Source organism: Populus euphratica, unplaced genomic scaffold, assembly GCF_000495115.2.
Source record: "Populus euphratica unplaced genomic scaffold, PopEup_1.0 scaffold1823.1, whole genome shotgun sequence".
Lineage (NCBI taxonomy): Eukaryota > Viridiplantae > Streptophyta > Magnoliopsida > Malpighiales > Salicaceae > Populus > Populus euphratica.
The window spans coordinates 12785-29158 of NW_011501667.1; the positions used below are offsets into that span (position 1 = coordinate 12785).

General features: G+C 34.3%; 3 protein-coding genes across 4 annotated transcripts in view; 2 read left to right on the forward strand and 1 right to left on the reverse strand.

Annotated features, from left to right (window-relative positions):
- The window catches only part of LOC105118244 (tetratricopeptide repeat protein 7B-like), a 3632-nt gene extending 2261 nt beyond the window's left edge, over positions 1–1371 (reverse strand). The window contains exons 1-4 of the mRNA XM_011016143.1: positions 1239–1371; positions 653–886; positions 309–567; positions 8–65 (exon numbers count right to left, since the gene is read on the reverse strand). Coding sequence (XP_011014445.1) covers positions 8–65; positions 309–567; positions 653–847 — 512 coding nt within the window. The 5' untranslated portion in view covers positions 848–886; positions 1239–1371. The remainder of the gene's footprint in view (positions 1–7; positions 66–308; positions 568–652; positions 887–1238) is intronic.
- Positions 1372–5725: 4354 nt separating this feature from the next.
- On the forward strand, positions 5726–9921 carry LOC105118245 (DNA excision repair protein ERCC-8-like). Of its 2 annotated transcripts, none has more exons than XM_011016145.1 (9): positions 5726–6266; positions 6384–6653; positions 6742–6901; positions 7047–7210; positions 7474–7714; positions 8628–8782; positions 8883–8972; positions 9508–9576; positions 9705–9921. In XM_011016145.1, the coding sequence occupies exons 1-9, from the start codon at positions 6117–6119 to the stop codon at positions 9744–9746; spliced, it is 1341 nt and encodes a 446-aa protein (XP_011014447.1). In that variant the 5' UTR covers positions 5726–6116; the 3' UTR covers positions 9747–9921. The 2 variants fall into 2 exon arrangements, with proteins under 2 accessions (XP_011014447.1, XP_011014446.1); XM_011016144.1 differs by having other exon boundaries at positions 5728–6266; positions 7032–7210.
- A 1376-nt stretch (positions 9922–11297) lies between these two features.
- On the forward strand, positions 11298–12740 carry LOC105118246 (F-box/kelch-repeat protein At5g43190-like). Its single transcript, XM_011016146.1, has one exon. It carries the CDS (start codon positions 11457–11459, stop codon positions 12579–12581), a length of 1125 nt encoding a protein of 374 aa, XP_011014448.1. The 5' UTR covers positions 11298–11456; the 3' UTR covers positions 12582–12740.
- The last annotated feature ends 3634 nt before the right edge of the window (positions 12741–16374 follow it).

A 16374-nucleotide genomic window follows, 5' to 3' on the forward strand; every position in this document is an offset into this window, starting at 1 on the left:
AGGAATGCCACTGGGTAGTGCTGATTCAACTATGTCCAAAATAATTCCGCATTCCTTTGCAGCCTCTAATGAATGGAACCAGTATCAGAACCATTTGAGTTTTTGGATTGTAAATGCAAACATTCCATCAATATCAAGCCATTGAAGTCCCATATGTGGGGGCAAGATATGTTTTATGCTAAAAACAAGTTATGTAAAGACAAAGCATCCAATAATTCAAATTGCATAACTTAGCCCATCCAAATTTTCCCATTTGAGATATAGCATTAGCTTGCTAACAAGATTTAAAAAAAAAAAAAAAATTATACCTCTATACTGCGCAAGTTCCTCGAGTGATTTAGCTTTTAGCAAGATTGCTTCAACAAGAAGACTCACTGAATGCATAGACATCACACTTGGAGGCACAATTTCACCTTTGGAACGCGGCTTTCTATACTGAATTCTTTCAACAATTGCCTTAATCATTTTGGGGGACAAACCACTGATATCAATACCCTGGAATACCTGAAGGGCTGCATCAAAGTTCCCTCTCTGATATTCAAGTCTCCCTAACAATGCCCTTGCTTCCTATATCACATTCAAAGATGAGAACATTAAAAGAGAAATTTGTATTATTGGTGGAAGTCATTGTTAAAAGCTATAATACACGCACCTCATAATTCAATGAGAGAGCCTCTTTGAGAGTAGATTCAGCTTCATCCACTTGGAAATCCTCAAGTTTAGACTCCCGGTCTCCGGTTGTCCTCGACGAAAGCCCACTCGCCGAGAAATCCCTTGTTGCCAGCGACTCCGGTGACTGCGGTGGTTCATCAAGTTTGAATTGCTCTCCTGAGCAAGCACACAACATCTTCTCCAAATCCAACGGCGAAATTCAAATTTCTTTTGGCTAAGTTGAAGGAAAAATATCAGTCCTCGGCCAATTCTTTCAAACATAAAACACACTATTCAAGCTATAACCATGCCATTTATGGTACACGACATTACGTCTCTCTCAAACAACAATGCATACATATCCTTAGCAAACAACGATGACCCATTCAGTAACAGATCCCCATCAACACAAAGCAATACAAAAGAAGCCCACAAATGCTCCCAAAAAAAACCATGAAGGACAGAGAAAGCATTGAACGAGACAAGCAAGAATGAGACCAGTGCATATAAAAAACAACAAAAAATTAAATACAGTAGAAGGAAATGAAAGGGGCGAGGCACACAAGAGGGCAGAGCTTTGAACTTACCAATAAACAGAATCAATCCAGCGATGTTTGTTCATCTGCAGCCTTCATTTCAAAGCTGCATCTATTTTTATAGCATAGTTATTAAGGCCTGTTTGTCCATGCCAACGTGAAACTGTGGTTGGAAACATCAATTTTTTTATGCCTTTTCATTTTGACCATTCTTCGAGTGCATGTTTGAACGCAAAATAAATATTATTTTTCAAAATATTTTTAAAAAATGTCAAAAATACATTTCAATTATAATTTCAAACCAAGGTCATAATAATTGAGTAGACCAACCCCTGTCAATTCAAAAATAAAATTTAAAACCAGATCATTATAAGAAAAATATCAACAAGCTTTTGGCAAGTTTTAACACGGTGAACCTGGATTTCTAACATAATCACATTAGGTTAACTCCGTTCTATCCATTGTGAAATCTGGCGTTGAACAAATGCTAAATCGAATCAGCAATGAGTTAGATATGCCAAGTCAAGTTGCTCCTATTTTTTTAATAAATCAAAGTTTTTCTTTTCTTTTTTACTAGTAGTATTTGTTTATTTTGCTGAGGTTGATAGGTGTTACAGTTACAGGTTGATTTTGGCAGTGCAGGTATGGGCCAAGAGACCTGTATTGCAGGGGCATCGTTAGTGGCAGGGGTGCAGGTTCTTCCTAGATTCTCTCTTCATTGTATTTTATTTTATTTGTGTTTTTATTTTTATATATATTTAATGTTATGATATAAAGTGTTTTAAAAAACATTCTTAAAAATATATTAAAAAAATTATTTTTATATTAGCATTGTGAAATAACAAAAAAATTTATTTTTTAAAAAAATCAAATATATTTTTAAAACACATATAAATAAAATTCTTTTAAAAACAAAAATAAACGCTGCTTCCGTGGACAGGGACTGGGATCGCTCCTTGATCTGGGGAAATACATCCCACGAAACTCCAAACATGCCCTTGTGTCTTTTCTGGAAAGAGTCCTCTTTTACAATAAAATTGAGGGAAAGTTCTCCTGCCCGAGCAACAAAAAAGAAATTGTGTTTTATCAGTAATGGGATACGAGGTATTCTTTTCTAAAATAATTTTTAATTAAAATAATATTGTTATATGTATTTTTATCTTTTATATCAGTGTATTAAAATTAATGAAATGTATTTAAAAAATATTAATTTATATTTTTTAGATAAAAGATATCTTAAAAAATAAGTTAACCGCCAAACAAAACACAAAATCCACATGCAATTTTGAATTCAAACAGTTTTGGCGTTTTTTATTTATTTTGACTCTGAAAAAACGTGCACTTCTATAATGACTGGGCCCCGGAACACCCCTCGCTCATGATGTTACGCAGAGTTCAGCATTTTTAAAGTATTTTTTTATTAAAAGATATATTAAAAAAAAATTATTTTTTAAGAATTATAGTTTATATTAAAATAATTAAAAAAATCAAAATCAAAATAAAAAACTTTTTAACCGCGTTCCCCAACAAACAACTTCTTATCAACTGACCAAAGAGTCGTCCTTTTAATTAATAATAAAACCACCCACTGATGGCCCTACAATCCGAGTACTATCATCGATTCGTCGTGGTTGGAGGTGGCCTACAGTTCACCATTCGAGATTGGAGCTTTTGTTTAGCCAAGATAATGCTATATTACTTGTAATGCTGGCTTTGAACGGGAAAAAATAATTTGTCTAATATATATATATGCCTATATTACTAGTCTTTGCTTTGCTGACCTGTGTTTTGGCAGCTAGGGACAAACATTCCACAAACTTTACTGTACAGAAGAAATTTGTTGAGGGCATGGTTATGAGATGTCGAACTGGTTTACTCGCTAGTTTAGATCGGTTAGAGGTAAAAAATAATAATAATAAATTTTATAAAAATTTAGATTAATATAGTTTAATGGGTTATGGCTTGATTTTAAAATTTAAGTTTAAATCTCTTGATTTTTTTATTAAAATAATATTATTTTAATATAGGATGTACTCAAGTTTATCTTGAAAAATATTCTTAACCTATAACCTGGTTCTATCCAAATTGATTTTATAAGAGTATCTTGATATGTTATTTTAAAGAATCAAATTAATAAAATAATATTTTAAATAGTACAAATATAATTTTTATTATTATCTATATGTCAATGAAAAAAACCATTTGAAAAGTTAATTCTATCAAAGTGAAATAAATAAGTATTTATTTTTTTAATGATTTTAATATTTTTTTACATGACTAAATTTAATTGATTTATTGTTTTTAGCTCCACTTAATTTTAACTTTTTAAGAGTCACGTAGATATATTATTTTATTTTTATTTTTAATTATTCATTTAGCTTAATCGTTGGAGATGCTCTGACTATGGGACAATCTACTAGCAAGCTATGCACTTTGGAATTTTTAAAAGATCTAGTAGTTTAGGTGGTAGTGTCGCCCCTTTTTTGAGTGGTTTCAAAAGCATTATCTTGCCTCAAAATTCCAAGTTAATCGGTAGTCACTCTTGCACCTCCACGGTGCTCAAGAAATTGACAGCGAACTAATCCGGACGTCAAGCGCCATGATTGGCGGATTAGTGAAAGCATGTTTTTACTATTCCATTCCATCTCATGTCTTATTTGAAAACTTTTAATCATCTAATGATATGAGCTATAATCACAGTTATCATCGTGCCAATCTAAATTAATATCAAAATAACATCATAAATTAAAATTAAAATAATATCACATTAAAAAAAAAATCTCAAAATTAACTTCCTTGTACCTCATAGTGTTTTGTGCGAGTCATTCAAATCTAACCATACTAATATCCAAATCAAAATAAAACTAAGCTCGGACCAAGTTTTAATTCACAGTATTCTGCACCAAGTTAATTCAAGAAAACTAGCATTTCAAACCTCATCTAACCCAGATTTCCAATGAACTGTGCCAGATATTGACTCGACAGAACTAGATCGCCAACACCAGATTATGGTGATTTCAATGACCGAGCACAGCTCACGAGTCATAACTGCATGCAACAGCACATACATTCATCTGAGAAAAATGGTCCATAGATGTACTTTGACAGGCTTTAAACATTTTCGCAGAAATGGCCTGAAAGCTTCAAGACGATTTGTGCGAAAGCTTGGGAAAGCCTTCGGATCAGTGACGTTACGAGATTAGAAAGACAAAATAAAAAAGCAGATCGGTTCAGAAAGGAACGAACAGATCACGTGCTCTCCCTCTCCCTGTCAACAAGTTTCAGTGGACTGATGGGAAGCAGGAGCACAGATGTTTGTGATGCCTTTTGTTGCCATTTTGTTCATTTTTAATTCAGGAATTCCTGTCAAGATTGAGCCATGGCCTTCCATCTGCAGGTTCTGTGGAAGTCCTTCACTTTTTAAAGTAAAGAAAGAAAGGCAGGAAAGTCGTCCTCGTCCGCTCCCAAGTCACACATCATCTTACGTCACCTCGAATATTAATTTCCCACAGTGTAGAATCCTTCAGCTAATTAATATTTTTTTAAGGGTGCTGGGGTGTAAATTATTTTTTTTATTTTTTAAAATAAAATATTTAAAATTTAAATAAAAAATACTTCTCAATCATAAATCCACTATTAATGGCTGATTTAACCACCCAACCGCTTCCGTGCCTCCCTGGACAGATTGTAAAGTCTGAATTAAAGCTTGAAAGGCACGGACACGACGTTTTTCATCAGTACTGGGGGGTGTGGGGGAATGCATTGTTATATGACCTGGTCTGGTTTTGTAGGTTAATTATGAGATTTGGTTATGTTAAGATAAATTAAAAACAATGTCGTTCTATTTTATTTGTTTTTAACCTTGAGCAACATGTAAAAAAAATAATCTAAAATGATATTGTTTTATATTTTTTAAAATAAAAAAATAAAATAAATCCGTTAGACCACAAATCAACTCTGAATCCACTCGATCCAGTCTTGAACCTGGATTGCACTCGAGTCATGTCCTGTGACAATGAAAAGAAAGGAGCCATGTTGACCTGGGAGATTGGGGGATCCTTGACAGCAATTGAGCTTGGAAATTACAATTGTCATCTTAATCGAAGTTAAGATGGATTCCACCAAGATATGTAGGTGACATTAAATGAAATCCAAATTAAATTGCAACTAATTAAGCAGCATGCATTATGTTGGGTTTTGATTTAAATTGGTTTAATATTAACGCGATCAAATTTAGATAACTTAATAGATTGGCTCCTCCCCAATCGGTTGGCCACAAATTAAAGCCTGTAATTTTTTTTAAAAAATATAATATCATTTTAATAAAAAAAATAAATGATCTGTGTTAACATAATTATTCATAAATTAATTACTTAAATCCTTTACCGAGTCAGACAGCTATGGTCTCCGTCATTCCAGTGCCTCATCGATCTTTCCAATCTCCCCCCTGATCCATCCATGTTGATAAACATATACCATTATATAAGCTTTTCCAAGTCAGAATTGTTTTTACCACTATTCAAGGCCTGCAAGCAAGAAAAAGGCCAACAGAATGGCCAACTCGGGTTCTTACAAGCCCAAACCTCGAATTGATTATAAAAGCCATTGCCGCCCCATGACCTCTCATCAAAGGCAACAGCCTCGGTGACGCCAACAGCGAAGTGGATGCCCATTTTCACAACTGGGCTACTACATGTCCAAAACCAAGCCACTGGATAATCATCCCTTCACCCAGATACAACAACCCCACGCACGCTACTGTTCAGCAACGACTTGGACAACCAACAGTTAGGAGTAATATTCTGTCCCCCTCTTTTCAACTGGGACTTCAATTTTTTTCGAAGATTCAACTAAATTATAAAGCAAGAAGCTTCGAAGGTTGAAAGCAAGAAAGGCCGTGCTTTTTTAGGCCGAAGATATGCTTCGAGAATGTGGAGGGAAATCAGAGACAGAGAAGCGGGCAAAACCCGCCCCAATTCATTCAAGAACCGGGTCAGTTCCTCCAGGATCTCTAATCTTCAACTCTCCAATTACAAAGACGTTGTCTCCCCTCACAGAGGTTCCATCAACTCTCTTCAGGTACTTACCCCACCCGAAATTTCTTTCTCTTTTTAAACCAATTAATTTCTATGATATAGTGTTATTCTTGGAGGAAGCTGCTGTAGCATGTTTTTGTTTTGATAAATGAAAAATCAGGTTGATTTGACAGAGGGGAGATACTTATTATCCGGGGCATCAGATGCATCAGCTTCTGTTTTTGATATTCAACATGCCACGGATTTTGAAGGGGCAGGAGAAGGAGCTCTTATTGCCAAGCACAAGTCTTTAATTAATATTGACAAGCAACATCAAAATGGTCATAAATTTGCCATATCTTCTGCTATTTGGTATCCAATTGACACGGGCCTATTTGTTACTGGTTCTTATGATCATTATATTAAAGTTTGGGATACAAATTCCACCCAGGTATATCGTGCTAGTGTCAAACGCTTGAGCTTGATTGTTTTTGTTATGATTATGAGGTTTTGAATTGTTGTATTTGATGTTGGTATAGATGGTTATCAATTTCAAAATGCCTGGAAAGGTGTATAGAACTGCAATGTCTCCGTTGGCAACTTCTCATATGTTAATAGCCGCTGGAACTGAAGATGTTCAAGTTCGGCTCTGTGATATTGCTTCGGGGGCATTTGCGCATACGCTATCTGGTCATCGTGGTATGTTTATCAGTTTATGGCTTGTAATTTGTCTGTTTTTTTTTTATGTTTCTGTGCTGTATGAATTCAATTTATTTGGATTATGTCATGCAGACTTTATGTGCTTCTTTGTTATTTTTCTTGATGGCAGATGGTGTTATGACAGTGGAATGGTCTACTTCAAGTGAATGGGTTCTGGTTACTGGGGGATGTGATGGTGCCATACGGTTTTGGGATATCAGGCGTGCTGGATGTTTTCTTGTTTTGGATCAGTCCCAGTCTCAGCTTGGCAGACGGCCACCTGTGCTTGCACGGTCTGCAGTGAGTAAGGTTGTTTTCTTGTGCTCTTCTTTAGATTCTCCAAAAACAAATCCTTAGTTGACAAAGCTTTTTCATGCTGCAAACTATCATCCACTCAACTTCATTAATACAGGGTTGTAATTCTTGCACGTGTTCTGATTGTCGATGAAGCGTGTTCTCTTCTTTTCTTCTCTTTTTCCCACCTGTAAAGAATTGATTGCCACGGGACAACCCTTCGACTAGTATGTCTCTGCCTGTTCTTCTATTAACAATATCTGGGTGTTGTCACTCAGGTTTCAACTTCAAAGGCACTATCTAAAGGACAAAATCTCCCTGGAAAACCAAGGATGCCTCAAAAGAAATCTGGTGGTGGGAATGGAATAAAGCATTCACCTCTTGGTCAAGTTCCAGCCAAGGGACTCAAGCAACGATTACATCCAGGGATGTTGTCAAGTCAGGATCGTGCCACTGCACATTATGGTGCTGTTACTGGTTTAAAAATAACTGAAGATGGCATGTACCTTCTAAGTGCAGGTTGAGTTGTGTTATTTACCTAAAGTCAATAACAGACCATTTTGTGATATGGTTTTACTTTTTAAAAGTGAGTGTTTACATTAAATTTGAACTTTTACATGTTGAGTATAAGGTAGCTTGCAAACGTTGATATATTTGAGGGATTCGGTTATAACTTGTACTACTAATGGGCTGCTTGAAAATTAAGATCCATGCAGAACTCATTCTTCATGAAATTTGAACCTGTACATATTGAGTATAAGGTAGCTTGCTTCATGATATTTGAACCTGTACATGTTGAGTATAAGGTAGCTTGCTTCATGAAATTTGAACATGTACATGTTGAGTATAAGGTAGCTTGCATTTGTTGATATAATTGTGGGATTTGGTTATAACTTGTAATGCTAATTGGCTGCTTGAAATTTGAGAAAGATCCACGTAGAACTCATGCCTTGATTATGATGCTGCAGATAGGAGATATAGACTCATGGGTCTAATAATTTGTCCAATAGAAGTTGTCCAAATCAGTGAATGGAGCAATATTGTTTGTGTCATAATGACTGCCCCTTCAAGATTTCGTCAAGTTGTCTAAAGTGTTTTAACATATCTGTTTTGATGGGTGGCTGAAGAAGGTTTTTGTGTTGGCTCAATGAGCTAAAATAGGATGCATCTTCTTGAAAGTCACTGAAGAAGTTTCTTTGGAAAATGATCTTAGTATTCGCTAAATTATTAAACTAAAAAAACTTCTGCCAACGAGTTATTAAGGATCAATTAAGGCTCCTTTACCCATGCTGGACATTTTATTAATACTGGTAACCAATCACTCTTATGAGGTTTTTTTTTGTTTTTTCCCTGAAGTACATGTCAAGTTATCTTTTTTCTTTTCATTATTATCTGACTCCATCTTTCTCTCCATGATGCTTCTGGATTGCAGGATCAGATTCAAGAATAAGGTTGTGGGATATCGAATCAGGCCGCAATACCCTTGTGAACTTTGAAACTGCACGCTTACAAACTAGCAAGCCAATTCAGTTGGCCACAGCTCAGGATTCAAATCTCGTTTTTGTTCCATGCATGACCTCTGTGAAAGTAAGCATTCCTGATGTACCTTGTGTTTTCTATTTAATTGTGAATGTGAATGTGACGCTGCGCTTTATTGAAACCTAATTTATTCTGTTGAATTTTTTAGGCATTTGATGTTTGGTCGGGTAAGATGTATGTGACATTTCGTGGCCATTACGAGTATGTGAACTGTTGCTGGTTTAGTTCTCAAGATCAGGTTTCATCCTATTCTTGTACATTTTCCTAAGGTTTTTCTACTTATCACTGTATCAGCTTAATTATCATGCAACCAGTTAGATTTTTCATGCAGTCATAGTAGTGAAACCTTCATCCCACCGCATTCATGAATATCTGCTATCCAGAAGTGAAAATGAGTAGTTTAAGCATTACATGTTCCAAGTATTCTGAGACTAGGGAGAGACTTGTGGCGTGCTCATATCAGGTTAGCAGGGTTTGTAATATTGGAGAACGACAAGGTAGTGATAGACTGCATAAGATTGTAGCACAGCTCTCTCTTAAAGAAATAGAAAAACAAAATTTCATCTGGAAACATGGAATGCGTTCATAAATCGGGTTTGTCATACCTGATTTCTCACTTGCTATTAAAACTCAGAAAAAACTTCATGTGCCTTGCATTCCTAGTACAATACAATGCTGCAGGATCTTGTTGGATTTTACATGTAAGAAATGCTCTTCACTGGCCATTTATATAATACAACAGTACCTACTTGATTGGTGATTCCTTGTTCCAGGAACTGTACACAGGTGGCAATGATAGACAAATTCTAGTTTGGTCCCCGGCCAGATTGATTTCCAACGAGGTTGTAGACCTTCTGAACTGATTTAGTTTGTATAGATTAAGTTGTCAACTATTGCTTCAGATCAAGTGTTATATTGATATTAAGCATTTGTTGCTGCTTTCTCACTGAGTTTTGACATGGACATGCAGGATGCTAGTCCAGCTGAGGATCGAGATAACTGGAGCGATTGACGTCTGTTGCTGCATCGATTTGTACTGGTTATCTGACCTTTATGTATTTTGTACGTGCCCTAGTTTATATTCCTCTAGTGACTTTTCTTTTGTTTCGTTAGTACATTCTTTAGTGGCTTTGTATATTGACTCCTGAGTTAAAATTGTACATGAATTGAGGAACAGTTGAAACAATGGAAACTTACATTCTCGGCTCGGCCTTGGCTCTGGTTGCAGCGCATGGCCCATGGTCAAACACAGTGGACATAGTTCTGATTGATCTTATATGTCAAACATGCTAATATGGTCAATAGTAGGTGCTCTTCTTTATCTACAAATGCTCAATCTGTAAGCAAAGAGTGGACCGATTCTGTCTGCAAAATTGGAGAGCCAACTTGCCAGTAAAACACCCACTTTTTGGTTCAACCAATCCTTTACCACTGTGCTTCGAACTGATCAGAACAACGACTATGAAGTATTAATCTTTATTAGTCAATGGGTTTTATCCCTGTCTGTTTTTAGTCCACGGCTTTTACCCCGCCCCCCCCTCTTTCTTGCCTGCCGATGCAGCCAAAGACACCCTAATTGAACACGCCACTCGCACATCTAGAAGACAGCTTTTATGAGCTTTTGGAAGTCCCTGTACTATCGGTTTTATCTCAATAAGGTCCTTCAATTTTGAAATCTCTCAATCCAGCCCTTATATCAGTAGCTAGCCATCAATCAATGCTGCTATTTAATCATTTAGGAGTATTGTTTTGATTTAGAATATAATTTTATATATTTGAAAAACAAATTAAGAAATAAGAAATAGATGAAGAATAAAAAAAGCTTTAATCATCAAATATATATAAAGAAACCAAATAAAAAAGCAAGTCCATAGATGTTTTTCTTTACTTGATGTATAATTATATCTTTATTTATTATAAATTTATAAAACAAAAAATAATTATTAAATTGAGTGAAATGAAATAAAAAAACTAATCAAATAAAAAAATTTATAGCTGCTACAATCCATGCACTATCACACCATGATCTCCATAAAAAAATTTAAAATTTTAGTTTGAAAAAATATAAAAAATTTAATTAAATCCTTGATAAATTCTCAAACACTAGCATATCTATAGTAGATCTCTTCACTATCTAACTACCATCTTTATAAAAGATCAAATAGAAAAATAACTAAAAACTACATAATGAATTTGAGTTTTTTAAATCAAAGACATAAGAATCTGTGTTCTTGGTTTGTAACAGTCTGGTTTGCATTAAAAGTATGGATACCAAAATCTATATATGTTTTTTTTACTACTTTTTTAATGTAAATTGATTATACTATTAATGTTATGTTTTTATTAGTTCAATCTTATAATTGCATGTGAGAGGAAAGAATCGTTGGTACGACATAATTTTTAAGATTTTGTTGTTATGCTTTATTATATATATATACATATATATTTTTATGGATTTTTTCAAGTATCAAATATTATATTTCAAATTTAATGGGTAAATAACGTTGTTAATGACAGAGACTAACGATATGAACAAAGAAATAGTAAAAGGATTAGATTAAAAAGAAAGTCTAGAAAATGAGGGATCTCATTGACAGTACAGAGACCTCGGAGCACACTAACCTGCTTATGTACCTGTCTTTAGCCCCCGTTTTAGTTCAGAAGGCCAAAACAGCTGGGATTAGGTTGCTAGCTACCTCTGGTAAAGATCTGACACCAGCCCATGATGCCAAAGAGTCTACAGACTTCATCAAGATTACCAGAGATGGATCCAGCAATCTGGAGCCGTATACCGGAGGAGCTACTGGAGCATGTTCTATCTTTCTTACCCTTAAAAACGTTCTTGAATTTGAGATCAACTAGTAAGCATTTCAAGTCTCTTCTGTTTTCTCCCTCTTTCATGTCCAAACACACAGCTTCTGGCTCTCCTTTCTCTTCTTTTCTCTTGCTTTCTCACCCTCAGTTTTTCCAGCAATTCCCTCTGTATGATTCTATTGTTGGCTCTTGGCGCAACTTAGCTTTATCACTCCCTCTTTTATTACCTGGTACTGGTTCGAATCTTTCACCATCTTGTACACTTCTTTCATCATCTAACGGGCTCATTTGTTTCTCTCTTCCTAGTTCATGTTCATTACTTGTGTGCAACTTCGTGGCTAAATCTTCAAGGATTGTGGAATTCCCAAGTCATCCTTTTACTTTTGAGTCATTTGTTTTCGTGTCCATGTCCTTTGGGTACAAGATTTTTGTGCTATGTTCGAAGTTCTCTTCAAATTCTGTTTTTGTTTATGATTCAAAAGTCCACTCTTGGCAAAAGTTCGATCGCTTTGAACCAATTTTAGGTGACAATTATCGTCAAGAAGGCGTGTTCTTTAATGGGTCGTTGTATTTTACCACCTCAGAGCCATTTTCTGTAGTGTGCTTTGATTTGGAGAGTGGAAGGTGGGGGCGATTAGACAATGAATTGCCAGGGGACGTTACATTTGTTAGGTTGGTGAGTGATGGTGAGAAGAAGCTCTATTTGATTGGTGGAGTTGGGAGAAATGGGATTTCAAGAAGCATGAAATTGTGGGAATTGGATGGTGAAAGGAATTGGATCGAAGTAGAAAGTTTGCCTGAAATGATGTGTAAGAAGTTTTTGTCAGTTTGTTACCACAACTACGAGCGTGTTTACTGCTTTTTGCATGAGGGGATGATCTGTATTTGCTGCTATACATGGCCAGAGATCTTGTATTACAAGTTGTCAAGGAGGACTTGGCATTGGCTTCCTAAATGTCCTTCATTGCCTGAGAAGTGGAGCTGTGGCTTCAGGTGGTTTTCTTTTGTTCCAGAGCTGTATGCTCTAGTTTGAGGTATTTGTCGGTGTTTCTTTGTCTCTGTGTGAGGCTCTTTTTTCTTTTCTTTTTTTCTATCTTTCTGGAATTGTATTTTCTTTTGTTACTTGTCAGATCCTGCTTGTGTGTACATAAAGTTTGTGCCAATGAGACTTGTTCTGTTGGGATTTTGTTCTTGTTTCTGCTCAGGAATCTGATTTTTGGATTGGATTGTTGTGAAATGGCTATTATTGATACTGGCTATTAAGTTCGTTAAAACCTGTGTGGGATAACGATTATAATAAGTGGACAAGGGCTTGCTAAGCCAGGAACTATCGTTGCCCAACTACATTGTACAGCAGTTAAAGTCAGCTACCGGCATTTGCTGCCCATATTTGAAGCACACTGGGCTATCCTTACTGCCAAGTTCTCATATGAAAACGCGACCTAGTGCCCCCATTTAGAAAAGGGTTTAGGTTATCGGTAATCACTGGATTGACTGTATTTATTCAAATAATAATGTTTTGTTTAATAACTATAAGCCGAAGTAATACTCACTTGAAACAGCTAATTTTGTCATCAAAATGGAGTGTGAGTTATTGTTTAGGTGTTTTGATGGTGATTTCAGGCATAGATTCAACCTTGAAATGTTGATTGGCGTTGGTGATTGTGCTACTCGTGCCTTGGAAAATTCAAAGGATGAAGGCATCTAGTATCAAGAAAGTTCACAATATCTTTCGTCTTTTTGTTGCATTTTTTCCAATCATCAGTTTCACGAAGTCTCATCTGTGCATAGACGGCGGCAACGGTTTACACTTAAAAATATTTTTTTATATTTTTAAAAATTATTTTTAATATTAATATATTAAAATATTTTGGAAAACACTAAAAATATATTAATTTAAAATAAATAAAAAATAAAATTTTTTAAAAATATTTTTAAAATACAGATAGAAAAAAAGAAACAGAAACAGCGCTTAAAATCGTGTGAAACACCATTATGTCAACGACGTTTTTCGTCAGGACCGAGTCTAATAAAACAAGAACGTTGTGCAGTCTGTCATAGTCATTGGAATTATTTTTTATATCTGCCAAAATCACTGCCATCCATTCCGATAATTGTTCTTGAAAGTACACATTGCATTCCCTAATTTAATGATAGATCCCTCGAGATATTTATTAGAAGCGAGTAAAGGACAGGAACTTACGAGTCAATGCAAGATATTATATTGGTGTGCATACTTGTTCAACTCAGCAATAAATTCAAGACTTAAAAGCTTATGTAATCCGAGCTGAATTAAATTAAATATTAATTTAACAAAAGTTGATTAACGTGATCATAAAAAAAAAAAGAATAAAACGATATTATTTTTATAAAATCTGATTGCATAAGTTGATTTAATGACTTACAAGTTAATCCATCCAATAATCCTAGGTTCTTTTGGGTGAGTTCTGAAATTGAGTATGAAAACCATGTTGATGTGTTGTCTTCGATGGGGATGAGATGAAGCAAATAATTGTATTTTAAAAGTACTTTATTCCAATATATCTGCCTAATTTAATGATAGATCACTAGAGACGCCTATCCAGGCATTATTGGAAGCAAGTAAAGGAGAGAACTCGAATTTAAAACAAGATATTATATTGGTGTGCGTTCTTGTTAAACTCAGCAAGATACTCAAGACTCGAAGTTTGATATAATTCGAGTTGAACTAAATTAGACAATAATTTGATAAAATTTAATTGTTCAAATAAATTCATTTTAAATTTGGTTGGATCAACGAAAAAAATAAACAAAACAATTTATTTTTAATAAAACTAGCTGATCCAATGACTCATAAGCTAATTCACCCAATAACCTCAGGGTTTTTTTTTTTTTTTAATCTTTCTGAAATCGAGCCTGAAAATTATGATGATAAGCTGTCTCGGTGCAGATGAGATGACCAAAAAAATTGACCACAACGATGTTACATCAGTATTACATCAGATGAAGCTGGCTCAGATTTTTAGGGAACGAACTGCGAAACCCGCTGCCGAATTGGTCAATTTTGTGCGTTTTACAGGAATGGCTACAAATGCCCGGCCCCAAAGCAGATTACCATGGTTCCCTCAACAATTTTCATGACGCGGACAGTTTTAACCACAGTCAACTGCCTTAAAAGCAACACTTGGTTAGAAAATTAGAGAGTTTTTTGGAATACAAGAACGCATACAGACCATATGGCAACCTGTACTTGCTAACATGATGCCTGCATCTCTTGAAGGCAATCTGTAGCTGCTGGGGGCATCCGGGACGGGGCAGTTCTTGTCGTCACCCTTACCACAAGTTGCATTTTTTACAGATAACACTAGGGAGATCAAGCTAGCCATAATCTACAAAAGAAAATAGCTCAGATGAGCTATCTACCTCTGGCCGTGTTCATGCTATGCAATGGCCATCCCCATCCATTTCTTCATAATCTATTCGTTTAACCCTTTGAGAGTTCAGGAAGAGTATAATCTATCACTATCTAACAGGAATGATTCAAACTATCCACAGCCTTCTATCGCATTTTATACCTAGTCAACTTGATTGGGTGGGAATATAGAAAGATGTAGCCAACCCGTTACTATAATGAGTGATTAATATAATGAAATCACAGCAAAATATTAAGTATTATTCTAAGGGTGTGAGCTGTATGAAGTTTTACTATTTATTTTTTCACATAATAAATGAATTTTTTTGTTTTTTTTAATTTTCTCAAACCTTTTGTTTTGACAATTTAATTCTAATCAAAGAGCAATTGATTTTAATTTTTTATAAAAAAATAGGATTGAAAGAATAGAAAATGAAATAAAAATGATGTCAAACATGAGTAGTGTGCCATAAATTTTATAAAAGATGCACTTTAGTCCTTAAACTTTAAAAATCACATAAATTTATACCATCAAAATATATAATATTTATATCAAATAGTTCCATTTGATAAAGAGAATATATATTAGGTGTTTTTTTTTCCCTTTGAAATTCGTGAAAAAAAGATCTGGGATCTGGTTGATTTTTAGATTTGGATTAATTTTAATTTTTAAGACCATAAATAGATTTATCATCGTTTATATGATATTTTATAAGTATTTTGAGTCTAAAATATATTGATAAATAGGCTTTTGAATTAAAAAAATATATAAACTCTAATTTTAGACAACTCAGATGACGTTTCATCAAAAAAAAAATTTAAAGAAATTCCAATTACACGAGCTTGCTAGGACAGGGCTACGCTCGAGCCCTGACAAAATGAACCAAGCGCACTGGTCTAGTTTGCAAAACCCAACATTGCCTGACCTTTACTCTATTTTTTTCAATTTTTTTTAATTGATGATTTTTTTATATTTTTTTCTTTATTTTTTAATTTATATTTAAAGTAGTACTTTTTTTATCTCTTTTATTTTGTTTTAAGAGCCTCTTTTGAATAACAATTACTTTTTAAGTTATACATTTAAATTTAAAGAGTTTTTCCCAATTCATTTATATTTTTTTTATCTTTAGCGTAGATGAATTTTATTTTTGAAAAAAAAAAATTAGATAATATTTTTAATATGTGCAGCCCTGCATAATGTTTATTTTTCTTTTTATTTTATTCGATCAATTTAATTTGTGTCTCTATTTTTATTATTGTTTTTAAATAAAAAATTTATCATAACAAATAAATTTAGCAAATACAATCAGATAAATATCTCATATTTCTAAAATATATATCTTAATATGCATTTGTCTCTCAATTTTTCACAGTTTTATTTTTAAGTATCATTGATGACTTTTATATATTTATTTACATACATAATTTTCAATTT